Below are 26149 nucleotides of genomic sequence, written 5' to 3'. Positions count from 1 at the left end.
AGGACAGTTGTAAGGATGCAGAGATTCGACTCATGCGTGTCAGCAGGGGATGGAGGAACTGCCCATCTTGGGAGCCTGCCCCTGGTCTCCTCTGGGTGAGAGGAAGTGGCAGCTTCTACCTGCACTTCTTCACAGTGAGGTGGGAGAGGCTGCAGTGCCTTTCAGGAGCTCTGACCTCAGGGAGCAAACACTCCAGTCCCCTCAGAGGTGGCTGCCAGGACAGATTTCTGTGATTGGTGATTGTATTCTTAGGTCCAGTATTGCTGCTGACCAGTGACAACATCAAACAGCGCCTTGGCTCAGCTGCTCTAGACAGGTGCGCTAGCCCCCAGCATCTGTTTGCCCACATAGAGACAGCTGCTGACCTTTGCTTCCACCTCTTAGCAATCCAGGCAATCCGGACATGCACCCTATTACTCCTGTGTCCTGCATCCCCATGCCCCAGTGTCTTCCCTGCACAACCACACTACTGGGCACCATTGGGCCTACCAGGGGACCAGGCCTTTCCTTATCCTATGGCCAGTTCTGCACCCCACCCATTCACTGCCCTGCTACAGCCTCTGCTCAGCTCATTCTCATCAAGAAGGGACAGGCTGGGAATGCTGGGCAGGGAGGGGGCGTGAGGGCTAGCTCTGCATTTGGGAGGGGTCATGCTAACAGAGGGGCCAAGGATCTCTGGAGCTGTCCCCAGAGGCTAAGTGCCTGCCTCTGGCTCAGCCTCCACGAGTACCGGCTGTCCAGCTGGCTGGGGCAGCAGGAGGACATCCACCGGATCGTACTCTACCAGGCAGACTGCACGCTCACACCCTGGACCCAGCGCTGCATCCGGCAGGCAGACTGCATCCTCATTGTGGGCCTGGGCGAGCAGGAGCCCACCGTGGGTGAGGTGAGCGCTTAGGGGGTTCCTTCTCAGAACTCTCCTTCTATTTTCCTTTGATTGAGACATTTCAAGAACTTAGGAAAGGACCCAGTTATCTGCAACCCATGCTTTAGAGACATTTTACTGTGTTCACATCCTCTGGGGGTTTTAACACAAAGCCCTGACCAAGTGGCCCTGGCAGAGTTGGATCCTCTGTCAGCCTGACTTTCTTAATACTATGTGTATAAAACCCTCCTCCACAGGCTTAAGATCTGGTAGGAGGAGTACCCTGTTTCAGATAATTCTGAGATATCTTTTCCTCAATATTTGGGATCCATGAGCTTTTTCCTTGTTGTTTTTTTTTTTAATTTTTTTTTGTAGTTGTAGATGAACAAAATGACTTTATTTTATTTGTTAATTTTTATGTGATGCTGAGGATTGAACCCAGTGCTTCACGCATGCTAGGCAAGTGTTCTGCCTCTGAGCCCCAGCCCCAGCCCGCTTTTTCCCTGTTGTTCCACTCATTTTTATGGCTCTTATTTTTTGTTGGTGAGCACCATACCATCTGTACATGTATTCTCAGCCTGTGGGCAGTGGAGTCATTTCACAGCCACCAGCCATGTGCAGGGTGCTTCAGGGTGCCTATAAGCTGCTAACCACAAAGAACATCTTCAGGTTTCCCAGATGTCACTGGTCTGTTGCCCTGGTTGCTTTCATAGGTCTCCCTTGTGCATGTCTGCAGGGCTCCAGGTCCTTCCCAATGCTAGGCACTGTCAGCCTGTTCATCTGCTCCAGCTGTGTTGTGAAGCAGAGCCTCTCCACCCCTGGAGTTAGGTCCCCACCTCCTCCCTCTGCTCCACTGCTCTGTGCTCATCTCAAGTTTCTTCCTGGCCCGTATAATCCTGGGACAGCTAAAAATTCCTCCTCTCTGATGTTTGTTCCCTTTCTGCAGGGAGCGATGCTCTCTGGGAAGGGTGAGTGCTGCCAAACACATCACTGCAGAGGGCGCCGTGCGCACTCGCACTCGTGGGGCAGTGTAGAGAAGAGGCACCTGCTTTTGTACCCCCAGCTCCTCACAGCCACACTGACCACTCAGTATGCATGGTTAGGCAGGCCCTGTGGTCAGAGCTTCAGCAGCCCCAGGACAGGCCATGTCACAGCCCAGGTGTTACAGAGTCAGGGAGCCACTCTTGGACCCTTCCTAAAGCCCTCCTGCCCTATGTGGGACAGCGGCCATGTGGTTCCAGTGCAGGTGTTGGTGGCATCCCTGTGCTCGCCCTCAGCTCCATCCTGCCCGCAGTCCTCAGGCATGCCTGGGTTGGCTGACTGGGCCCTGCTCTCCCCAGCTGGAGCGGATGCTGGAAAGCACAGCCGTGCGTGCCCAGAAGCAGCTGGTCCTACTGCACAGGGAGGATGGTCCAGGGCCAGCCCGCACCGTGGAGTGGCTCAACATGCGGAGCTGGTGCTCCGGCCACCTGCACCTCTGCTGCCCACGCCGAGTCTTCTCTAGGAGGAGCTTGCCCAAGCTGGTGAGGCCTGGTGGGCTGCCATTAAGTTCCTGAGCCCCTGCACACCGTCTCCCCTGACCTCCTGTTTGCACAGTGCTTGAATGTCTAGACCCTCTTTCTCTCCATGCTGTCTGGAGGCTGAGCTGTGAGCTCTGTTAGGAGGTTTGTCTCCTTTGCTCCTGGACTCTGGCTCTGAGTTGGTGTTTGCTTGACCTTGGATCCTTGGGCCATTTTATGGTGCTGTGCAGATATGGGGAAGTCCAGCATGGTGGAGGCACAGCACAGAGAGGCCATCAGGGGCCTGGGGGTACCAGTTAACCCAAAAGCTAGGCCTGAGGGAGTCAAGGGCTGAACCTGAGGGTCTCACATTCAGCCAAGGCTCCTAAAAGTCTTGAAGGTCTGGTCAGCCCTGCCCAGCCCTGGGCAGAAGCAGACAACAAACCCTGAGACACCTCTTCCTCAGGCCATCCTCAGCTTGATGGGCTCAGGGGCCAGGTTGGAAGGAGTATGGAGGCTGTCCATATACCACAGCCTACTCGGCCCCTGTAGCTCAATGGACAGCATTCTGATGACTGCACCCCTGCCCAGGACCCGAGAGCACTGTCTACCAAAAGGGCCTGTGGGAGATCCCCCTGAAGGAGCTCCAGCTCTGCCCATTCTGGGCCCACATGATCACCCATGTGCCTTCTGCCAACATTCACCCCTGGGTGAGCCTGGGCTGGCTCTGAGGCCCCTGGGCATCAAGGTACTGATGGGGCCATGTCCTGGAAAGGAGATGACTTTGGGTGAGGAATGAAGGAAGTCTGCCCAGACCAGTCAGGTGTGGGGGTCATGACTGGGCGTCCAGCGCAAACCCCTATCTTGTGCTGACCCTCTCAGATGGAGATGTACGAGCGTGTCTTCCAGCGACCCCCAGACCGGCACTCGGACTTCTCCCGCCTGGCACGGGTGCTGACTGGCAACGCTATTGCCTTGGTGCTTGGAGGAGGGGGAGCGAGGTGAGTCCCTGGCCCAGGTACTGCTGCCCCTGTGCATGCAGGTGCCCATCATTCCTGCAGGTGCTATGCTGGACTCCCAGGAGGACAGTGGTGACACACCACTGACAACAGATGCAGACCATGGTGGCCTGTGCCATCCTCAGGAGAATACCCAAGTGGTCGGCAGGGGTGTGGCCTGCCCAATGAAGCACCTCCTGCAAGCAGGCCCAGCAAAGCTGCCCATTTCCTTGTTACTGGTAGAGTAGGAGAAGTGTTGTATCTCGTTCTGATTGTCTTTACCTGGAAGCCTTTGCTTGCTTTTAGCCACCTGGGTCTCCTGTCCTCCAAAAACTATTGTCTTCTTCCCCCAGCGTCCCCTCAGGCTCCTGGTGAGCTGATTTTATCTTGACACACAGTGTGGAGAAAGGATCTGATCCATGTGTGAACTAGTGAAGTGTTCCTTAGTTCTTGGGCTGAAGGTTCCTTAAAGGACTTTTAGCCCAAATCATTCCTACTCTGGGTCATTGGACCCTTATCACCTTCTCCTGAAGTGAGAGAAGTAGAGCTAGGGCATCATGGGGTGAGGCCAGGCTGGTGCCTTCTTCTGGTGAACCAGAAGGAGCATGGAGGAGCACAGTGAGCCACACTGTGCCACACTGTGCCAAACCCTCAGCCCCAAGGAAGGCAGCACTGCACAGGCATTGGCTGCCCCTACCCCCCCCCCTCGGGGGGGGGGCAGTGGAGGCTTGGATTATTCTGCTGGGAGACCCGCCTGCCTCCTGAATTCCAGTTCTGAGCCAGGAACTCAGCAGAGGCACCTACTCAAGCTCTGTGTACTGAGTCCTGGCAGTACTTGACCTTGTGGCAAAGTGATAGTGCTTTGTTCATTGTATCTCAGGGATCCTGGGGTGACTTTGCCCCTTGTCCCACTCTCACTCCAGTGACAAGGAGACTGGGCTAGAAGAGAGGGGTGATTACCCATGACTGTCAGGCCCAGGAGAGGCCAATGTCCTTTCTGTAGGGCTGGACAACAGGCATGTGGAGCAGATGGGCCCAGACTCAGGCCTGGCTTGCAGGTCAAGCCAGCAGCATCTCAATGAAAATGCATTTTAATTCGAATGCACTTATGGGGCTGGGGCTGGGGCTCAGAGGTAGAGCACTCACGTACCACGTGTGAGGCCCTGGGTTTGATCCTCAACACCACATATAAATAAATAAATAAAATTAAGGTATTGTGTCCAAGTGCAACTAAAAAATAAAAATTTAAAAAAAAAAAGAATGCACTTAGAAGCCATAAGGTTCTGTAAGGCACAGGACAAAAAAAAAAAAAAAAAAATGATCTTCTTACAGCCTCTCCAGCACCAAATCCAGAGTTCCCAGAAACATCCACTTACCCCACTCTGTGACCATCTGCTTGTCTCCATTCCTTTTGGACTGATGGTCTGCTTTCTGCTGTTGTAGATGATTGGCTTCCTGGCCCTCCTGCGCACTCTTATTCTGCGTCCTCCTCATCTGTCTGCTCCCTTCGTCCCATTAGGGTCCCCGTGTAGCCGGCAGTGGTTCAGCCGGCACTTTCTGTTCCATTGTGAAATGGCTCTCATGGGGCACTCTGGGATCACTCCTCTTTCCTTGTTGCACCTACATCTGCTCAGCTTCTGGTGTGAGCTGTGCACCTGCAGGCACTGCTGGAAGCATTGGCACCCACTAGTAGGCTCAGACAGAACAGGCCACCTCTGCTCGCACGGTTTAGGGTCGCCACCCTCATCTCTGCTGGCTGCTCTCTAGCTGTTGGGATGTCGCCCTGGGAACTGCCTTTGGCTCATTTCCTGTGTTGTGCTTTCTTCCTCTGTCTTGATATGCTCCTGTTTTTGGTGATCTCTTAGAGAATGCATAGGAGGCAAAAATGTTAAGACTCTACCTCTCAGAAGACACCTTATCCTACACTCATACCTGCACATGATAGTTTGATAGGGTTTGGCTGTAAGTACTTCCCAGGGCTTCATTGTCTTTGTAGCATATTGCTGTTGAGAAGTTTCATGCTATTGTTCACAGGCCTGGGTTTTAATCTGGAACACTGAAGGGCATTCTTGGTCCTTGGTATTCTGAAGCTACATGGGATGTGCCTTGATGTGGTTGTTTTTTGTCCATTATACTGGATGCCCATTGGGTCCTTTCAAACTTGGAAATTCAGCCAGGTGTCATGCCCAGCTAGTCAGGAGACTAAGGCAACAGAATTGCAAGTATAAGGCCAGCTTCAGAGACTGAGTGAGACCCTGTCTCAAAAAGATTAGGGGACAGTCTGGGATTATAGCTCAGTGGTAGAGCACCTCTGGGTTTAATCCCATTATCCTGCCCCCCCTCCAAAAAAAAAAAAAAACTCTGGAAAGTGTTTTATGTTTTATTTTTTAAAATAGTGTTTACCTCTTTCTTTTTCATTTTCTTGGAGCTCCTACTGGTCGAGTATTGGCATCCTAGATGGATTCTCTAATTCTCTTACCTTTTCTTTCCCATATTGTCCATCTTTATATTCCAGTTAATTTTTCCACTAAAATAACTCCAACACCGAGTGATCTCTCTTCCTAGTCTTCCTGACTCCCTAGTGCAGCTGTCTCTGGGACAAGCAATGGCAGGCTCCTCGCTGGCTCTGCTTGCCTGTTTACATCTCCCACCATGAGCTGGTATATCTGGCTCTGTGCTCGTGACATGCTGTGTGAAGGTTGTGTCCTCGGCTGCAGGTGTGGTGAGCCAAGGACTATTCCATCGAGCACTCCTTTTTCATCCCTCCTTCTTCTGGTAGGCATTTAGGTTGTTTCTTGCTTTTGATTTTTAGGAGCAAAAGGATAATAACACTCTTTACATGGGCACATGTTTTCTTGTCTCTTAGGCAAAGGCCTGGGAATGGAGTTACCTGGCCACAGGGTAGTTGTGCCATTTTACACTTACCAGTTATGTGTTAGAGTTCAGTTTTCCACATTCTTGCCACCCATTGATATTGTCAGTATTTCAGTTGTAGCCACTCTAGTGGGTGTGCGGTGATCTTTGTGTGGTTCTCATTTGCATCTTTGCATCTCCCGATGGCAGGTTGTGGAGCTTCCGTTTTGTAAGCTGGTGTGCTGGTTGGCCATATGCGTGTGCGTCCTTTTTTATTTATTTTTTGGTTCTGGGGATTGAACCTAGGGGTGCTTGCTTTGCCACTGAACTACGCCCTCAGCCCTTTTATTTTCTTTTTGAGACAGGGTTTGCCTAAGCCTGGCCTTGAACTTGCAACCCTCTTGCCAAAGCTTCCAGAGTCCTGGGGCTACAGGTGTGGCCCCCGTGCCCAGCACATGCATCCTATTTTGTGAGGTATTTGCCCAGGCCCTGTGGCTGTTCTACCAGGCTTCCTTTATCATAGAGTTGGAGGAGTTCTGTACATATTCTGACTGCAAGTCTGTCACCAGATATATTTATTGCTAATATTTCTCTTGGCTTTTTACTTTCTTTTCATTTCCTTTATGACATCTTCGAATGAACTATTTCTAATTTTTTTCTATTTCATTTAAAAATTTTGTTCTAACTAGTTATACATAACAACAGAATGCATTTTGACACATTGTACACAAATGGATCATAACTTCTCCTTCCGCTGGCTGTACATGGTACAGAGCTACACAGTAGTGTAATCATACAGGTATATTGGGTAATAATGTCCATCTCATTTCACCTGTTCTTCCCATCCCCACCCCTGATCTTGCACAATCCAAAGTTCCTTCATTCTTTCCTACCCACCCCCCCTTATAATTTTTTATAAATTGTGATTTTTTTTTCCAGTTTTTGTATAGTTATTACTTCTGGCTATTCTGAGAGGTTTTGCTTATCCTAGGGTCATAAAGGAATTCTGTTTTTCCTTTTAAAAGATTTGCAATTCCAGATTGTCCGTGTAGGACTTTGATCTACCTCAAATTCATTTCTGTGTGTGGTGTGAGGCAGGAGTTGGTCTCTACTACATGCTGTCTGCCAGTACCTCCCTTCCCTGTGGCGCTGAGAGGCACCTGCTGGGCCCTGTGTGGGGGCTGCGCTGTTGCAGAGCCTGTTTCGTCCTCAGTGGCAGCATTGCAGTCTTAGTGAGATGGCTTCGTGGTCAATTTTGACTGGTTTGGATAGGGATGCACCCAGTCTGTGGGTCACTCTGGGGAGAAAGGCAGCTGTGCAGGGTGGACTCCCGCTGGCAGGCACATCTCCCCCACCCAGGCCTCAGTGTGGAGACCAGGCTATCACTGGGTAAGTGCACTTCTAACTTTTCTTTAGAACTACTCTAAGTGTGTTTTTTGGATTCTGCTTTCAGACTGGTCATTTCAGCACACAGGATGCAGCTCGGCTGGACTTGCACCTCATAGCTGCTCGACTCCCTTGTTCAGGGAGCTTTTTTGTGCAAGTTTTTGGATTCTGTGCCTGCAATTGTTATCTGGGAATGAGCACTGGTCCTCCTCCTCTCCAGCCATGTACACGTGCTCAGATTCCTCCCCTTTCCTTCTGCCCTGGCCAGAGCCTCCAGTGCAGGACTGATGGACGTGGGAGCGTCTGTGCTAGCCTCGGGGTGTGCTTGGTTGTCACTTGGCATGATCCTGGTTGTAGACCGTGGCGGTCTTGCTGAATCCAAGGAAACCCCTCTGCTCTCAGTTTTTGTCACAAATGGTGGCACCCAGGGTCTGGTGAGGTGATTGTGTCTTCCTCTCTATCCTATTAAAGTATGAATCACACTTATTTTTCAAATAAAAGCCAACCCCAAGTCCCTGCAGTGGGTGGGTCTGGCTGTGCCAGGCTCAGTCTGCAGGGCAAGTCCCTCTGCATCTGCACAGCTGGGAGGAGCAGACTTCCCTCAGTACCACATGCTTTGCTGCCGTCCCAGGTCACAGAAGGAAGGGCTCTTTTCCTGTTCTCTGAAAAGTTTTTTTTTTTTTTTTTTTTTTTAAAGAGAGAGTAAGAGAGAAGAGAGAGAGAGAAAGAGAGAGAGAGAATTTTTAATATTTATTTTTTAGTTCTCGGCGGACACAACATCTTTGTTGGTATGTGGTGCTGAGGATCGAACCCGGGCCACACGCACACCAGGCGAGCGCGCTACCGCTTGAGCCACATCCCCAGCCCCCTCTCTGAAAAGTTTGATGTAAAATTTGCATTCTTTCTTCCTTATATGTATAGTAAAATTTACTAGTATAACCATTTAGATATGAAATATGAAATTTATTTATTTGATTGGTTGTAGTCCTAGGGATTGAACCCAGGGGCACTCTATCACTGAGCTGTTCCCCAGCCCTTTTGATTTTAATTTGAGAAAGGATCCCACTAATTTCCAAGACTAGCCTCAAACTTGCAATGCTCTGCCTCAGCCTCCTGAGTTGCTGGGGTTACAGGCATGTGTCCTGCTGAACATGAAATTTTCTCTGTGGGTATTTACAAGTTAAATATCCCATTTCTTTAGTATTTACACTACTTTTCAGATTCTCTGTTTTACTTTTGGGTTTTGTAGGTGATACTTTTCTTGGGTTGGGCCCCCTTTATCTGAGTTTTCCCACTGTGAAGCTGCCTAGTCGCTTCTCCTCAACCACAGCACCTGTGGAATGCACCTTTGCTCTTCCTGATGGCATTGCTGCCCTCCCTCATCTCCTTTTCCCCCTCATCTCCCACTGATTGTCCTTTCTAAGCACTCACTTCTGGTTTTGTTGACATCTTTATTGTGTGTTTGGATTTTGGTTAATTTCTGCTCTTATCTGTATTATTTCTTTGATTTCACTCTTTTATTTAAATTATTCTCTTTTCCTACCTTATGGGCCAGCAGACATTGTCATAAAGGAACAGATGGTAAGTGTATGGTCTTTGTCATAATCACAAAAGTATGAAGGAGCGAGCTCTTTTTACTGCACCTCTGATGGCAAGGTGTCTTTCCTTTTCTTTTGCCATGCTGGGGATTACAGCCAGGGCTTTGTGCATGCTAGGCAAGTGCTCCATCGTGGAGCCACATCCCGAACCCTTGTCTTATTTTTCCCCCTCAGTCTGGTTTGAAGATGGTTTTTGTTGCTTTGGGTTTTCAACAGTGCAGGCACAGTTATCTTTGGATTTGAGCCTAGGGTTTATGATGCTCTTTGAATGTGAGTCTTTTTTTAAAATATCTTTTCAGTTGTTGATAGACCTTTATTTTATTTACTTATATGTGGTGCTGAGAATTGAACCCAGTGCCTCACACATGCCAGGCAAGTGCACTATCACTGAGCCCCAGCCCCAGCCCCTGAATGTGAGTCTTGATGCAGCCATCAGTTCTAAAACTGCCCAACCATCATCTCTTCAGATATTGCTCTGTCCCCACTTTCTTTGCTCTCTGGGCTTGAATTGCACATAAATTAGAACTTTGTGCCAGATCCTTTGCTTCTGAAGCTCCTGTGCCTGTTTTTTGAAGGAATAGTTTACACATCCCATCCTCTTGATGCTTTGTGAGCCAGTGGGCATTTTCTTCTGCTCCTCTTAACTGTCACATCACGCTCTTCAGCTGTGTCTAGTCTGCTATTGTTCAGTCACTGAGTTCTTCATTTCAGTTATTATAGTTTCTACTTCTAGAACCACCATTTGATTTAGTTTCTGATTCTATGTCCAAATTGTCAGTCATGCCCATCCTACACTCTTTTTGTAGTTGTACTTGAGTATTTAATTTTCACATGTGTTCATTTTTGCCCTTTCTGAGTGCACACTTAAGGACACTCATGTGGCTGTGCAGCTGTCAGCACCATCCAGAACACTTTTATCCTACCAACAGACTCAGCCCAGAAGTGCCAGCTTCCGTTGCCCTCTCCCCTCATCTCCTTGTTCGTCTCCATGCAGCTGCCTGTTCCAGGTCCCTCATGTGCGTGGCAGCATGCACCCCTTGTCCCTGTGGTCTCCTTCTCACCAGCGGCACCAGCTCACATGCTACAAATGCACTTCCTGCCTTTTGTTCTCCACTGTAGCAGTTCCCATCTTTGGCTCCTGGGGGGGCTTCAAGCACCATCATTCTAAAACCCAGTGCCTGATACTTCGGTTGTCTGGGCTCCCTCTGGGCCACTTCTGTTGTTTGTGTTTCCTCATGGTTTGTGGCCAGGTAGTTTATCTCTTCATGTGGCTAGTAGACTTCCTGCATGGAAATGGCAATGACAAGTGCAGGCTCTGGGTGACAAATCCAGCCAGGGCTGGAAGTGATCAGAAGCTGGCTTCCTGGCCTCTGGGAGGGCTGGTCCATTTCCAGCTTGCTCTGATTCCTGGGTTGGCCCTCGGGGTGCTTTTCAGGACCTCTCATTTCCAGGGGGCCCTCAACTCCACCTTTCCTTACCCCTGAGACTGGCAAGAGTCCTGTTCCACTTTACCATCTCTGTAGTGCCCTCCTTGCTGGCGTGGCAAGTGTCTTCAGGTGAAGAGGCCACATATCGGCTCTCCTGTAACCTGTCCTCCCTCATCCCATCCCCACCGTCTCCTTGGGGGTCTTAAATTACCTCCAGCCTCCCTCTCTGCATTAGCATCATTGCCCATCTATATGACCTGTGCAAGAGTAGGGACGAGGAGGAGTGGGTGGGTTGCAAGCAGCCACCTCTTGTCCTCTCTGGGACATAGCGGGGCTGAATTGGTGATGGCACTTACTTCCTCTCTATGCTCCTGGCTGTGAAGAGGCTGCGCCCAGGTGGGCATCCTCAGGGCCCTGGCAGAGTACAGCATCCCCGTGGACATGGTTGGAGGGACATCCATTGGGGCCTTCATGGGTGCCCTGTACTCTGAAGAGAGGAACTACAGCCAGATGAGGATTCGGGCCAAGCAGTGGGCTGAGGTAAGTGGGTACCTTTCCCGAACCAGGTCTCTAGGAAACAACCCCACAGGTTTGAGGGACAAAGGAAGAGTGTAGGAAAGGACACTGCTGCTGTGGGAAGGGACAGCAAGGAAAGGCCTCTGCCACTGGAGGAAGAGCGGGTATTGCCCACAGTCCCTGAAGAAAAGAGGCACAGCCCACCACACAGGGCAGAGTGGGGCAGGAGGGCACTGGGGCCACTCAGGAGCAGAAAGGAACAAAGTGGCCCAGGCCTGGTTTCTATAGCACAGGCAGGTGAGCTGCTTAGGACAATTAGGGGGTCATTCCAGCAGCCCTGGGGGCTTAGTACCTGGATCTGGGTGATTTAGGGCAGGGGAGTTGGTGTGAGTCGGATGAAGGAGAGGCCAGGCATGAGCTCTGCCCAGCAGAGGGACATAAGCAGCTCCAGCCTTGAGTCTGGCCTTGTTTTAAATGGGCACCAGAATCAAAATACCCAATGTAGAGTCAGAGGAAGCAGAATAGGCTCCCAGCTCAAGCTCTCCAGTGGGTCGGCTCTGCGGTTCTCTGCTGTTATGCCTCTTCTTTCAAGACAGTTAAGCCCTGTTGAAGCCAAAACTGTTTGTGCTCTTCTTTCTAAAAGGGAAGAAAACTGTTCTCTGCTGTTATGCCTCTTCTTTCAAGACAGTTAAGCCCTGTTGAGCACAAAACTGTTTGTGCTCTTCTTTCTAAAAGGGAAGAAAACTGTCCATCTTCCAGGCATAAGCTCTTGGACTAGGTCATCTGCTGTGTTCACGAGTGCTGGGGATGCCACTGTCTCCACCACCAGGCCCCCAAGGACCCTGCTGTGGGGCTCCCCATTCAAGAAATGGTTCTTCCCTGAAATAAGTTCCCCAGTCACTCCTCAAACGCCACTCAAAAGAGATAGCAACGATTACTAGGGATGGCTCCAAGAGCACTGACCACAGGACATTGTGTGCAGTGGGCAGAAGATAACTTAGCAAGGGTCTAGTCCCTTGGCTGGGAGACAGGCTCAAGTCTGCAGGAAATCCTTTCCATTACCTCCCTCTGCAAGTCTGGTACTGGAGACCAGGTATGGGAATGGTTCTTCCACCATCCTGAGGGTATGCTGGTCTGTGGAACCCTGCCAGGGCTGCCACCCTACAGGGAGCCATCTCTGGGCAGGGTGGGATAGAGCCATGTGCCCACCTGCACTATAATGAGGAGATGGGGTGGCAGTGGGACTTCCTCAGGAGTGGACCCAGGTCTTGGGCACAGTCCCAAGCAGTCCTGGACCAGGTCCTTGTCCAGGAGCTCCAGCTCTCTTGCTTGCCTTAAAGGACAGACTTCATGTGATGATGTGAGCACAGGGGCTTCTGCATGCTAGTCAGGCCCTGGGCTCATCCTGTCACGTCTGAAGCAGGCACCCTGCACACAGCAGCAGGGAGGGCCTTTTACTCCCTCCCTGGCCCTAGGTCAAAGGCTGGCCTTGAGACCAGGTGCTCTCCAGTGGGGCCAGTCACAGTAGTGCTCAGTGCTTTGGCCCCACCCAGAGAGCCACCAGCAGAGCAAGGGCGAGGGTGGGATCAGCTCCCATATCTCACTGGTCATATGCCATTTCTGGGGACCTCAGTGAGATAAGCAGTTGGGCCTGAGCTCTTCCTGCCATTGCCCATTTCACCTGGTGCTCCCACACTGCAGGCAGACCTGGAGCCCAGGGAACAAGTGTGCTGTGAAGCCCCCAAGGGCCAGGTTGGCAAAGCCTGCCTGTGGCCAGGAAGGGCCAGATTCTCTACTACTCCATGTCCACAGTATTGCTCCCCCAAGAATCCAGACAGCCTGGGTCTGAGGACATGCCTGGAGACCCATGTTCTGTTGCTGGAAGCACACCTGTGTGCCCATATCCTGCTCCAGAGAGGGTCCTGCAGACCTAGGCGTGAGCCCCTCTGCAGAGACCTTCATGTTCCCAGGGCATGACATCAGTGGTGAAAACCTTTCTGGACCTGACCTACCCGATCACATCCATGTTCTCTGGAGCAGGCTTCAACAGCAGCATCTGCAGCATCTTCAGGGACCGGCAGATTGAGGTGCTTCCCCAGGGATGACCTGGGAGCCATGCCACTCTTGGCTGGTACTGGTCGTTCACCCTCAGTGCCCTCCTCTTCCTCCTAACATGGGTAGGGCATCCCTGAGGTCCCCTGAGCCCTGTACTCCCCACAGGACCTGTGGCTCCCCTACTTCGCTGTCACCACCGACATCACAGCCTCTGCCATGCGGGTCCACACAGATGGTGAGTGCCATCTCTAGATCAGGGAGTTGCAGGGCCAGCCCAAGTGGGTCAGTGGCCCAGGGGAGCAGGCAGCCATGGGAGCATGGGCAAGAGGAGAGCCAGCAGCTCTGTGTGGTCACCAAGGAGACGAGGCGCAGGCAGGTCTGCACAGGGAGGGCACCTTGGACAGGAGGGGCAGAGCAGGTGGCAATCAGGGTGTCCAGGTGACAGAAGGGCTCTATAGGGAAGAGTGAGGGATGGTCACACTTGGGCACAGGGAGCTTAGGGCCCAGTAGCTATTGGGAGAGCCAGATAGAGTGATATATCCACAGAGACCCAGAGGAAGACCTCAGTTCTGTATCCTCCTGGACCCTCACTGCCTACCCTTTTTGTTGCAAGTCCCTTCAGGGATGAGGGGGTCCATCTGCTGACCCTTGACCCCTGGAGATGGGGACTTGTGGGCTTGTGGCCCATCCAAGGGGAAGTCCAGGACAGGAATCCATAGTGGGTGGCAAAAGGCTCCTCCCTGGCCCCTCCCCCACTAGACTCTCTTGGCTCCCTAGGCTCTCTGTGGCGGTATGTGCGTGCCAGCATGTCCCTGTCAGGTTACATGCCACCCCTCTGCGACCCCAAGGACGGACACCTGCTGATGGATGGAGGCTATATCAACAACCTCCCAGGTACTGCAGAGGGCTGGGGCTCCTACCCGCTGGCACTCAGCAACTCGGTCACTCATTCTGCTCATGGCTGTCTGCCAAGGCCGCCTCCACGCCAGGAAGGCTGGGGTGGCACACGTTTTCCTTGGAGTATGCCAAAGGAGAATGTCAGGCTGGCGTCAGAGTCCTGAGAACACACAAGCTTGTGCACAGGCACACGCATGCACGGTGTGTTCCCAGCATATGGACCTGCCTGTAGCTCAGCAGTGCACGGGACAATGGCCAGGCAGACACACCAAGAGCAATTAAGACCCATCTGCACCCACAGCCAGGCGCTAATGGCCCTCAGGTATTGACTGTGCTGGGCGGGCTCCACCTGCCACCTGTTAGACATGTGCTCAGAAGGGCCCCCGACACAGTTTGGCTGCCACAAAGTTGAGGCACACAGGCTTCCTGTCTCCACAGGCCTAGTTGTGAGCAACACTTCCTTAGGGCTTAGTGAAGCGGGGTCTGGCCCTGTCCCACTGGTTTCTGGGGTGTCCCCTTGTGCACTGGCCCAGGTGGTGACCATAGTTGCCTCCTCTTCCCCAGCGGATGTGGCCCGATCCATGGGGGCAAAGGTGGTGATCGCCATCGACGTGGGCAGCCGGGATGAGACAGACCTCACCAACTATGGCGATGCACTCTCTGGGTGGTGGCTGCTGTGGAAACGGTGGAACCCCCTGGCCACCAAAGTCAAGGTGGGGTGGTGCCAGGTAGCTTCTAAGCCTATGCCCTCCACCTATGAGCAGGCTGTGGAATACCTCCCAGGCTGAGTCCTGTAGGCCTGTGTCACTCCCACTCCTGCCCAGGCCCTGGGGCCAATCCTGGGGAAGCCCGCCAGAACACACTTCCAGGCCAGCTCAGGACCTGGCCTGGGCCTGGGCCAGAAAGGACTGGGAGGAAGGCACCGGGGCAGGAGTCTTGGGCATGACTCTGCAGGTGCTGAACATGGCTGAGATTCAGACACGCCTGGCCTATGTTTGCTGCGTCCGGCAGCTGGAGATGGTGAAGAACAGTGACTATTGCGAGTGCCTGCGGCCCCCCATCGACAGGTATCGCACCCTGGACTTCGGCAAGTTTGATGAGATCTGTGTAAGTGTCAGCCACTGGCCACAGAAACAGTGTCAGTGGGGGCAAGCTCTGGTGGTTGTTCCCTCCCCAGCCTCCTGAGAGCACTGGAAGTGGGGGCTCCTGTACCTCTTAACAGGGTCCACTGTGTGTGCAGGAAGTAGGTTACCAACATGGGCGGACAGTGTTTGACCTCTGGGCTCGAAGTAGAGTGCTAGAGAAGATGCTGCAGGACAGGCAGGGGCCAAGCAAGAGGAAGGCCTGTGCGGTGAGAGGGCAGGGGTCTCCCTATGGGAAGAGGGCAAGGGGGGGTCTGGCAGGGAAGAGCTGGCAGAGTGCCTGGGGCGGGCCCACACTGTCCCTCCAGGGCAGCTGTGTGGTAGGCATGTATGCCAGGCAGGTGGCTATCCGGTGCCTTATACTCCAGATCCCCACTTGCCCCAATGCCTCCTTCACGGACCTTGCTGAGATCGTGTCCCGCATTGAGCCTGCCAAGATGGCCACAGTGGATGGTGAGTTGGTCACCCAGGCGGTGGGCCTGCTGACACTGTGTGGGATAGAGTAAGGCTGGCTGGGCCTCAGCACCCCCACAGGTCTCCACCCCTGCCCTCATGTAGTCACACACCATTGTCTTAAGACTCCAAGAGCTTCTGGCTGGCAGAGGGTCCCCACAGTAATGAGACAGGTCCCCCGCCAGGCTTCCCAGGCCTCTCCCACACCTGCCCCATACCTCAGCAGGGAGGGCTGGCCTGGGTGGAGCCACTAAGCCAGAGGGTGGGCCCAGCATTCACCATGCTCTAGTCTAGGCCCTGCACTTGGGGCTGGAGGCTGAGGGCTAGAGGCTGGGGGCCAGCTGCTTTACTTGTAGCAGAACGGCATGCTTTATCTTGAAGGGGGAACGGAGAGGCCCTTGTGGCTACGAGGATCAGAAAGCCCCAGGCTCTAAGCTGCCTGTATTCTGGCTGAAGCCTTTGCTCATGAGGCTAAGCGAGGGCCCAGGCTTCTCATGAGTAGCTTGCCGGGTTGACAGTGGGTGAAGAGCTCTTTGTGGAAGACCCTTCAAGTGTTGGGTTGGAGCTGAAAATAAAGCCAGGTGTATACACAGGGCCTGATCTGCAGCAGCTCCCTCTGGAAGACGTTCGGTGGGTGTCTGCATGCGCACCTTTGCCTCTGAGTAAAGGCTAGGTTGTATGACCAGATTCTGCCTGAGTTTCAGCTGTGGCAGACAAAGCCCCTGTCCTTAGGAAGGGGACCAATGAGGCCCTCCTCTCTGCTCCAGACGAATCTGACTACCAGACTGAGTATGAGGAGGAGCTGCTAGAAATCCCCAAGGACACATACGCGGACTTCCAGAGCACCCAGGCAGAGCTGGGCTCTGACTCGGTGAGAGGCTGGCTGGGTCCTTCTAGTGCCCCTTTGGCTGGGCCTGTTCTCAAGGCCCCAGGCAGGAGCCGGTCTTAAGTCCTGGCTCTGGATTTGCTGCCCACACAGGTGATGTGGCCCAGGATCAACCCTCCTGGGTGGCAGCCCGCTGGTTTGCACCCTGACTGAGTAGTTTGCTTCCAGGAGGGAGAGCCCATGCTGCAGCATCCGCACCCTGGCTTGGCTTCCCCAGAACAACCCCAGGACAATTCATCTTCCTGGCTCCCTGGCCAGACTGGAGAGAAGCCGCTGTTCTGATGCTCCCCAGAATCCAGCATCTCCTGGGAGCCTGACCTCAAGACTGAGGCTCCACCCACTCCTGGGAGGCCACTTTACCCACCTGACAAGAGAAGCCTCAGCCAGCTGGCCAGCGTGTCAAATCTTTACCCCCAGCCTGGGCTCTTTTCTGCACCCTCTGTGCCTCTTTTCTGTACTGGCACCCCTGCACCCCTGGAGAGATGAGCCAGCCTCCCGCCATCCCCCATGAAGTCTCTGTGAGGTGTGGGAACCCCAGATTGGCATGTTAATAAAGGTAGATCTGATTGTGTGGATTTGTCTCTAGGTGCCAAAGTCCCTGTGGCAGAGAAACACCAAGATGGGCCTGATTCCATCAGGAGGGGGCGGTAGGGGAGGATGAGCCGTGGTCAAAGGACAGCAGTTTCCAGGCTGGCCAGGCAGGCAGGTCGCTCAGGGTTTGAATGGAACTGGGGTCCCCCAAAACGGAAGTGAAGTCCCTCAGGCCCTTTAGGCCTTGTTTGCTCCTAGAACACACGGTGGCCAAGTCGGGGCGTGGAGAGGACCACCAGACCCTACAGAGGACCAGAGTAGGACTCCAGGTGCCAGGCTTCCAGGCTCCGAAGACCCCGCCCAGGTCTCGTGACGCATCGGGGCGGAGCCGGGCCTGGTCCCGCCCCGCCTGACGTCACTGGGCGGAGCCTCCGCCCCGGTTCCGCAGCTCTCTCTCCGGGTCGGCGGGACGCGCGGAGTGTCCGGCGCGGCCATGCGGGGCCCGGGCCCAAGCGCCTGCGCGACCCTGAGCCCGACCCCAGGCGCAAGCGCGACCCCCGGCGCGGCGCGGCTCCCCCGGAGGAGGCGGCGGGCGCGGGGCGCGCTCTGAGGCCCGGGGGATGCGCCGCCGCCGCGACCATGGGCGCCGCCGCCTCCAGGAGAAGGGCGCTGAGGAGCGAGGCCATGTCCTCGGTGGCGGCCAAAGTGCGGTGAGTGCGCCGGCCAGGCCGGTTCCCGGAGGTTCAGCCCCTCCCACGCGGTCTCTTGGGCTGCGCGGGCCGGTGCGCCCAGGTTCCTGGTGGGCCTCGGGTTCACGACTGACAGCATGCAGATGCGTGGCAGTGACCCTCGGTGGCGGAGCCGAGCGCCCGCCCCCTTGGCGATGGAGGGCCTAAGTGGGGGGTGGGAGCATCGTGTTTGCTTGAGAGGGTCTTGCGAACTGCCAGAGTTGAGAATGGGCCTATGGGCACTGACCTTGCCCACTCTGCCCACCCTGCAGAGCAGCCCGAGCATTTGGAGAGTACCTGTCCCAGAGTCACCCTGAGAACCGCAACGGTGCAGGTAGGGGGTTTGTGAGGCAGTGCCAGCAGAGAGCCCGAGGTCCCCTGCCTAGGCCAATCCCTGCTCCACTCGATGAAGTGTGAGGGGGCCCAGTTGTCTTGCTGGGCTGGCTTCCTCACATCCCCTGCCCTCCCTGGCCCAGAGCCCCAGGAGGAGCTCTGATCACTCATCACCATGACACCCACCCAGCCTGGGCCGTTGGCATGGCAACAGGCCTCCTGGCACCCCCAGGGTTGGCACCACTGTCTCCTGGGGCCAGCTGGTGGGGGGGAGGGGAGAAGTTGGCACCCTGCAAACTACTGCAGGCAGGAGGGGGGGATGCTTGTTCCTATCCCCCAGGATCAGGCACAGGTAGCAAGTTCTGTCACCGCCCCCCCCACACACACACACACAAAAGCTTCAGACCTAGATAGGAGGAGAGGGAGGCTTGTAAACACCTATTCTGAAGGCAGCAGGGACCGGGTTCCAGCAGCCAGAGCCCCCTACATCAGGTCAGGTGCCTGCTGGGTGTTCCTTGCCTTTGGCATGCCGGGAGACTAGAGCAGGCTGCGTGCTCACTCGTTGCCTCTCCCCTAGATCACCTGCTGGCTGATGCCTACTCTGGCCACGACGGATCCCCCGAGATGCAGCCAGCCCCCCAGAACAAGCGCCGCCTCTCCCTGGTCTCCAATGGCCGCTTTGAGGGTAGCCTCTCAGATGATGCTGGTGGTGGGAAGCCAGCTGTTGAGGGCCCCCAGCCCCGAGTGTACACCATCTCTGGGGAGCCAGCCCTGCTGCCTGGCCCTGAGGCCGAGGCCATCGAGCTGGCAGTGGTGAAGGGGCGGCGGCAGCGGCACCCTCACCACCATAGCCAGCCCCTGCGTGCCAGCCCTGGCAGCAGCCGTGAGGACCTCAGCAGGCCCTGCCAGAGCTGGGCAGGCAGCCGACAGGGCTCCAAAGAGTGTCCTGGATGTGCCCAACCTGCCCCTGGGCCCTCCCCTCAAGCCTTTGGGCTAGACCAGCCGCCTCTGCCTGAGGCTTCTGGCCGTCGCAAGAAACTGGAGAGGATGTACAGCGTGGATCGAGTATCTGGTGAGGGGCTCCTCAGCACCTGCAGATGTAGATGGCATGCTCTGTGAGGCTGGTAACATCTGGAGGCTGCCTGGGTCACATCCTGCAGGCAGACTCAGAATGAAGCCCTTGGGCTCATGCCACCACCTGCATGCCCTGTGGGCTGTGGCCTGCCTCACTTCCTCTGCAAAGGGCTTTGCCCTCCCAGGACTGGGTCAGTCAAGAAGTGCTTCCTAGAGGAGGGCACCTGGGAGGATATTGAGGATGAGGAGATATTGAGGAATGAGCAGGCAGAAAGCATGACTTAATTGCAAGGTCAGGCTGTCTTCAGGAAGTCCTGGGAAAGTGTCTGGTGCCCAGGACTGTCAACCTTTGTGGGGGCTGGGGAACCCCAGAGGCTTACTACATGTAGAAGCTCTCTACACCACAGAGTAGCCTCTGTGGGACATGCCTGGGCTTCAAGGAAGGGCTGTAAGGGCCTCCTGCTCACTCTCTAAGGGGCAAGTCTGACCAGATTGATATCCGAGAAGGCCCTGGGAGATTCTTTCTCTGAGCACCCTTGGAGTCAGACTACTTTCAGAGGAATGCCTCTCAAACCTGGGGCAGCCAGAAAGAGAGTACGCAGAGAAAGCCTCAAGCCACTGAATTTCTGAGTGTGAACAGCTGGGCAGAACCTAGTGTGGGGATTATTCCCATCTGGGGGAGAGCTGGGTGCCCGTTGGCCAGTGTGGGGCCAGGCTGCAGGCCTGCTTGTGCCAGCACAGCTCCTTCTCCCTCTTCCAGATGATGTCCCCATCCGTACCTGGTTCCCCAAGGAAAACCTTTTCAGCTTCCAGACAGCAACCACAACTATGCAAGCGTGAGTTGTATGTGTGATGCAAGAGTCAAGGGCCAGGTCACCTCTCCTTGGTGCTCAGGAAATACTGATCCCCTTTGCTAGCCTCTGGGCCCAGCTGGAGGGCTGCTACTGAACAGCTGCACCATGCTGTGCAAGGTCTGCCAGCAAGCCGGGCTGAGGCTTCGAGTCCTAGGGTCCAGGGTGACTGCTCCCCCAACTCCATAGCACATGTCCAACTCCCACCCGCCCTGCCCATTCCTTGCCCCCACTCCCTCAGGACCCCCACCAACCCTGTAGTCTGTCCTCTTGGGACCTGGCCCAGGGCTGCACTGCTGCTGCAGTCTCAGGTGTGGGTGGGGTGGTTCTCTTGGCCCCCACGCACCCAGATGGCAGCCTCCTCTGTCTCCAGTGAGACACAGGTGATTGTCACCCAGGGGTCTGCTCTTCTTTACCTGACATACATCTGGGTTTCCCTTCCTATGGGTCCCTTTGCTACAGGGGCCCCCACCCCATCTCCACCCTCCAGCTATTGTCCAAGGCAGGGCACTGTCAGTCCTCTGCAAGACCCACCCCCAACCTAGCCTGACTGGGGCTCAGTGCCTGGTGGTGTAGGCCCAGTGGCCTCAGCTTCCACTGCCTTTTCAGGCTGGCCCACAGCCCAGCTGGTATCCTGCTGGTGCTTGTGAGGGACCTTCCCAATTGGTGACAGGAAGGGAACAAACTTCAGGGGCCCTGGGGCTGAGGGAAGCCAGGTCCAGGCTCACCGTGTCTTCTCTCTCATGCTGCCCCTTCCTGCTGTGGCTTCAGCATCTCGTAAGTACCCCCATACAACTTGTACCTAAGGGCACAGTGGTTGTCCTGGGGGGACCCTCCCACCCTCAAGTAGGTTTGTACAGGCCAGGGACCTGAGCCTTGACAGTGAGAGTGCTGAGCCCCGTGGGCCCAGCTTCCAGTGGTCTCCAGGGCCACCGCAGGGCCTACTGGGAACTGGGCCTTGGATGCCCCTGCTGGGCCCTCTGCTTGCGCCTCTGTCCCCACGTCTGTGTCCCTCCTACCTCTGGCCAAGGGCAGTGCTGACTCGCGGTGGTTTCCCAGGGTGTTCAGGGGCTACGCGGAGAGGAAGCGCCGGAAACGGGAGAATGATTCCGCGTCTGTAATCCAGAGGTAGGGCCTGCCAGCCACTCGCCACCAGGGTCTGTCTCTGGTCACACTGGCCTGGCCTGGGCCCTCCCCGCCCTGGCAGACCTGATGGGGGAAGGGTGGTGGCGACCACTGGCCTGGCCCTGCTCTGGGGACGTGGCAGGCAGGAGGGGCCTCAGGGCCTGGGTTGTATTTCAGCCGCTGGATCTCCATTTTGAGGGTACATTGACCGTTGGCCTGTGTCCATCTGTCTGGTTCCAAAGCCAGAACCGAGGGTCCGGTGGCAAGGCCTACCCCCTGTTCTACCAGCATCAGAGATGTTAGCTTGTCTGTCCGTCTGAACACTGTGTCTGGGGGAAGAGAGGACCACCCTCCTCCAGGCAGGGAGGGCACCTGCAGACCCCAGACTGACTTGGAGATGGTACAGACAGGATCATCTGGTTGCTGTGCAGGAGGCTAGGCCTCTCCACCCCCTGGGAAAGGCAGCCTAGTAGGGTTCAGGTGGGCATGGGTCCAGGGAGAGGATGTCAGGAATAATCAATAGTAGAGGGGGAGCCTGGGAGCCAGCAGAACTGGCACAAAAAAAAGGTGGGGGCTTGCTCCGGATGCAGGCACCCTTCTTCTGGGGCAAAGGGGTACCCTAGGAAGGTCTCAGGAGGAGGCCATATGGGATTTATCTTTGCATGAGCAGTCTGTGTGAGAGGCTGGAACCAGGGAGAGCTCAAGGCTGCAAGGAGGGCATTTGGTCAGGGCAAAAGTGGAAGCCCAGTGAACTCAGCTGGGTGGGCTGACCTCAGGGCTGGGTGGGTCAGGGCCATTGCCCACCCGACTTATGGCCCTAAGCGCCTCCTGCTTCCTTATCCCCCCCCTCAGGAATTTCCGCAAACACCTGCGCATGGTCGGCAGTCGGCGGGTGAAGGCCCAGAGTAAGATCCCGGGCTAGGGCAGTGGGCAGCATTGCGCTTGGCTGGCTGGGGCTTTGCGTGCAGCTGAATCCCTTCTGGGCTCTGTCCCTCCCAGGCTCCACTCCCACCTCTGCCCTCAGACTCCATTTGCTTGCTTCCCAGGCCCCACTCCTGTATTCCGCTTCCAGACTCCGCCTCTTGAGGCCCCAGAAGTCCTCTCTGCCCCCTGAGGCCCCTCCCAGTAGTCCTCTCCGCCCCTTGAGGCCCCGCCCCATAGTCCTCTATTCCCACTGTGTTCCCACTCTGTCTGGTAGCAGGGCCTGGTCAACTCCTACCCTAGTGTTTCCCAGGTTCTGCCCCAGCCTGAGTCATGGTGGATGCTCCTACCCCAGGCCTGTCTGCCTTGTACGATGTCAGACCCTACCCATGTGTCACTTTCTGCCTCTCCCCAGTCCCCCTGGCCCTCCTATCCTAGGACCTGTGTATTCTCTGTCCCCACCCCCGCTGGCTAATGGGGGTTTTGCTCTCACTGCAGCGTTCGCTGAGCGGCGCGAGCGGAGCTTCAGCCGGTCCTGGAGCGACCCCACCCCCATGAAAGCCGACACTTCCCACGACTCCCGAGACAGTAGGTGTCCTGGCACAGGCCAGCCCACCTTCCCCAGAGGCTCCCCTAGACCCCAGACCCCGCCAGGGGTCCTGTGCCCGCACTGCTAGGCTTCTGCGCTTTTGCTCTGAGCCTCAGGTTGCCCATTTGTGAGGTAGGGGTGCCTAGCATCTCCAGTCTCTTAGGTAGGATTAACTTGTGCCAACATTGCAGGGCCAGGCTGTGTAGGGCTGAGCTTACTGCCACTCCAGGGGGCCCTGGCTGTAACTCACTGGCCTCAGCTCACACAGGCACACCATTCCTGGGCCTCAGATCCGAGTTTCCCCTTATCCCATGAGACTGCCTAGACCACTATTGCCGCTAGCTCAGTCCTGCTGGACTGGCAGTGACTCACAAGGCCCTCCCACCCACCCTGAAGACCCTCCAGGATACAGCTTGCGGTCACTCTGGGTGGCAGGGCCACTGTCCCGGTGACCCCTCCTGCCTCCCAGGCAGTGACCTGCAGAGCTCCCACTGCACACTGGACGAGGCCTGTGAAGACCTGGACTGGGAGACAGAGAAGGGCCTGGAGGCTGTGGCCTGTGATACAGAGGGCTTCTTGCCACCTAAGGTCATGGTGAGGCACACTCCCAGCACCTCTGTGCCCCCTGGGTGGAACCCAGCCCTTGCTGAGCCTTCAGCATGCCCAGCCTCCATGGGCTGCTTGGGGAACTGATGGGGGGTCCACCTGGGCTGAGGACCTCAGGGGCTCCCACTGTCCCTTAGCACTGGGATGGGCGCTGAGCAGTTCCCCTGTTCCTTCAGCTCATCTCCTCCAAGGTGCCCAAAGCTGAGTACATCCCCACCATCATCCGCAGGGATGACCCCTCCATCATCCCCATCCTCTACGTAAGTGCCCCAGCCTTCTGTCCCCCAGACACTCCATCTCCCCACCCCCTGCTGGTCCTCCTGCCCTCTCCATTCTGGGCCATGTCCAACCAATGTGCCTGAAGTGGGGTTCCCCAGCACTCTGACATATGGCCTGTCTGTCCCCAGGACCATGAGCATGCAACCTTCGAGGACATCCTAGGTACGCATTTTGATGACGTGATCTCTGGTGACTGGTGGGGGAGGGTGGCCTGGCCAGCCTGGGCAGTGCTCACACCTCCCTCTCCCCAGAGGAGATAGAGAAGAAGCTGAACATCTACCACAAGGGGGCCAAGATCTGGAAGATGCTGATTTTTTGCCAGGTAGGCCCAGCCCTGCTTCCTGCCAAGAGAGAAGGCCCGTGTGGTGGGGCAGGGGCCCTCGGGGGTGCTGCCAGCCTGCACATGCATGGGTGCATGGGTGGAGCAGGCACAGAGCACTGCCACGCCAGTCTCCCTCTGGCCCCAAGGCCTGACCGCAGCCTCTTGCAGGGAGGCCCTGGACACCTCTATTTGCTCAAGAACAAGGTGGCCACCTTTGCCAAAGTGGAGAAGGAAGAGGACATGATCCAGTGAGAGAGCTGGATTGGGGGCACCTGGGTTGAGGGCTCGAGGCAGTCCTGGGCCCTGGGAACCTGGTCCAGCACCCATAACCATCATCCCTGCTGTCCTCTGTAGCTTCTGGAAGCGACTGAGTCGCCTGATGAGCAAAGTAAACCCGGAGCCAAACGTCGTGCACATTATGGGCTGCTACATTCTGGGGAACCCCAATGGGGAGAAGGTACGAGGCCAAACCCAGGAAAATATGGGGCAACACCCTTCACCTGTCTCTTACTGCCCTCTCTTCCCCCTTGACCTTCCTGGAGAACCCCATGCCTAAGTCAATCCTGGGGGTCCTGTCTCTGGCCCCCTACTCATGGCCCTGCCCCTTCTTGCAGCTGTTCCAGAACCTCAGGACCCTCATGACTCCCTACAGGGTCACCTTTGAGTCGCCCCTGGAGCTGTCTGCCCAAGGTAAGTTGGCCTGGCAGGGTCAATGAGGGCACAGGGCCCACCCCCAGGGTGCAGGAGCCTGCCAGGCCTGAGCCTCCTGCCCTCTCCTCCTCAACCACACCAGGGAAGCAGATGATTGAGACCTACTTTGACTTCCGGCTGTACCGCCTGTGGAAGAGCCGCCAGCACTCCAAGCTGCTGGACTTCGAAGATGTCCTGTGAGGACACAGGCCTGCCCAGCACCACCAGGCCACTTCCTCTGGCCCAGGAGACCCCGGGCTGGGCTACCTCGTGCACCCAGGATCGAGTGGCCCTGCTCTTGCCCAGAGTCACTTCAGGGACCTTCAGACTTTGCTCAGGTTCTTGTGGGGTCTGGTCCTCACTGCACCGTGGGGCCACAGAGGCCACGGTCCTAAGGGCCTGGGAGAAGCCTTGTCCCGCAGCAAGTGGACGCCTGGTGGCTAGACGCTGCCCTGCCATGCCTCGACTGGAGGCTGCAGCGTTGGGAAGTCCTTCCGCAGGGTTCATAGAAATAAGTGCAATTTTCTACACCCCTGAAACAACCTGAAGGGAAGCATCATAACTAGTTAACTAGTTAAGCACTATGCTACTAGTTACAGCGTAGACAACCTGGCCCAGTGTGTGTTTGGGACCCACTGTCTCCCAGCCCTCAGCCCTGCCGTATTTGATCACCAGCACCAGGGTGGCCCCTCTGTTGGTGGCCGGTGCTGCCAGGCTGTCCAGCCTGCCCTGTCTGCACTGGCCCAGTCTGTCAGCTTTCACCCCCTCACTACCCCTGCTCACTCTGACCTCAGCCAGCATTGAGCCCTGCAAGGGCAGCCTGGGCAGCCCGAGGGAAGGGCCCAGCCTTCCCTCCTCTGGGAGGAGGCGCTGGGCTGGCTCCTGCCCCGCCCCCTCCAGCCTACCCAGCTCTCGCTGCTGTTGAGTTCAGCTTTTGCTGGCCTCTGTCTGGAGGCCCTGTCGCAGCAGAGGCCTGGCTGGGTCTGGGCCCTGAATGGCGAGATCCTTGCTGGGCTCTGCAGTTGGTATTGGACCCAGCACCCTGGGCCTAGGAGCAGGGTAGCTGGTGGACTGTGGGGTTCCCTGACTCCCCTCACGGCCTTGCCAGCACCCAGCAGCGTGAGCCCTCTTGTATATAGTCAGAGCTTGGGGGCAGGCCCCCCTTTTGCAGAGCCTGGGGTCTGAGGGCACCTGGCTGTGTCCCTGGCCAAGGGAGGGGGGAGTTGGGTTCCAAATAATGTCTGATATCCCTTGGAGTGACAATTAAAACTGACCCTTTGCTGCGGCCGCCATCAGTCTCCTCTCCGTACATGTGCTGGTGAGGTCACAGCTACTGTGGCTTGCACATGTTGACTGGGCGGGTGGAGTGAGGCCATTCGACCTCCTTGAGGGCACATACATGGGGCAAGGCATCAGGCACAGGGAGGGAATGGAGACCTTTGGGGTTCTGGGAAAACATGGTCCTGGTAAAGACCATGCAGGGTCAGGAGTGACCTCTAGCCACCTCTGTTCCCACCTCTGGACA

The 26149-nt window shown here is 55.9% G+C and overlaps 2 protein-coding genes across 19 annotated transcripts in view; both read left to right on the top strand.

Moving 5' to 3' along the window:
- Window positions 1-17642, top strand: part of Pnpla7 (patatin like domain 7, lysophospholipase) — a 70545-nt gene extending 52903 nt beyond the window's left edge. For 6 of the 12 annotated variants that reach the window (XM_026415187.2, XM_026415191.2, XM_026415192.2 and 3 more), the window contains 14 exons: window positions 253-316; window positions 718-886; window positions 2206-2388; window positions 3247-3365; window positions 11010-11166; window positions 13113-13229; window positions 13363-13432; window positions 13975-14091; window positions 14659-14807; window positions 15049-15201; window positions 15317-15445; window positions 15605-15689; window positions 16457-16560; window positions 16744-17642. In XM_026415187.2, the coding sequence (XP_026270972.2) occupies window positions 253-316; window positions 718-886; window positions 2206-2388; window positions 3247-3365; window positions 11010-11166; window positions 13113-13229; window positions 13363-13432; window positions 13975-14091; window positions 14659-14807; window positions 15049-15201; window positions 15317-15445; window positions 15605-15689; window positions 16457-16560; window positions 16744-16857 (1730 nt within the window). In that variant the 3' untranslated portion in view covers window positions 16858-17642. Of the gene's footprint in view, window positions 1-252; window positions 317-717; window positions 887-2205; window positions 2389-3246; window positions 3366-11009; window positions 11167-13112; window positions 13230-13362; window positions 13433-13974; window positions 14092-14658; window positions 14808-15048; window positions 15202-15316; window positions 15446-15604; window positions 15690-16421; window positions 16561-16668 lie in introns of all 12 variants that reach the window. The other 6 variants (XM_077797188.1, XM_026415188.2, XR_013343464.1 and 3 more) reach the window with 5 other exon arrangements.
- A 45-nt stretch (window positions 17643-17687) lies between these two features.
- On the top strand, window positions 17688-25904 carry Nsmf (NMDA receptor synaptonuclear signaling and neuronal migration factor). 7 transcript variants are annotated; one of them, XM_026415178.2, is made up of 15 exons: window positions 17688-17816; window positions 18107-18168; window positions 18745-19239; window positions 20002-20077; window positions 21152-21220; window positions 22070-22122; window positions 22637-22726; window positions 23197-23321; window positions 23510-23593; window positions 23741-23774; window positions 23864-23934; window positions 24103-24182; window positions 24289-24391; window positions 24549-24624; window positions 24728-25904. In XM_026415178.2, the coding sequence occupies exons 1-15, from the start codon at window positions 17746-17748 to the stop codon at window positions 24823-24825; spliced, it is 1587 nt and encodes a 528-aa protein (XP_026270963.1). In that variant the 5' UTR covers window positions 17688-17745; the 3' UTR covers window positions 24826-25904. The 7 variants fall into 7 exon arrangements, 6 of the variants coding, with proteins under 6 accessions (XP_026270963.1, XP_026270965.1, XP_026270968.1 ...); XM_026415180.2 differs by lacking the exon at window positions 21152-21220; XM_026415183.2 differs by lacking the exon at window positions 22637-22726.
- Window positions 25905-26149: the final 245 nt, after the last annotated feature.

This window comes from Urocitellus parryii, chromosome 4 (genome assembly GCF_045843805.1).
Source record: "Urocitellus parryii isolate mUroPar1 chromosome 4, mUroPar1.hap1, whole genome shotgun sequence".
Taxonomy (NCBI): Eukaryota; Metazoa; Chordata; class Mammalia; order Rodentia; family Sciuridae; genus Urocitellus; species Urocitellus parryii.
This window is presented reverse-complemented; position numbering and strand designations above follow the sequence as displayed.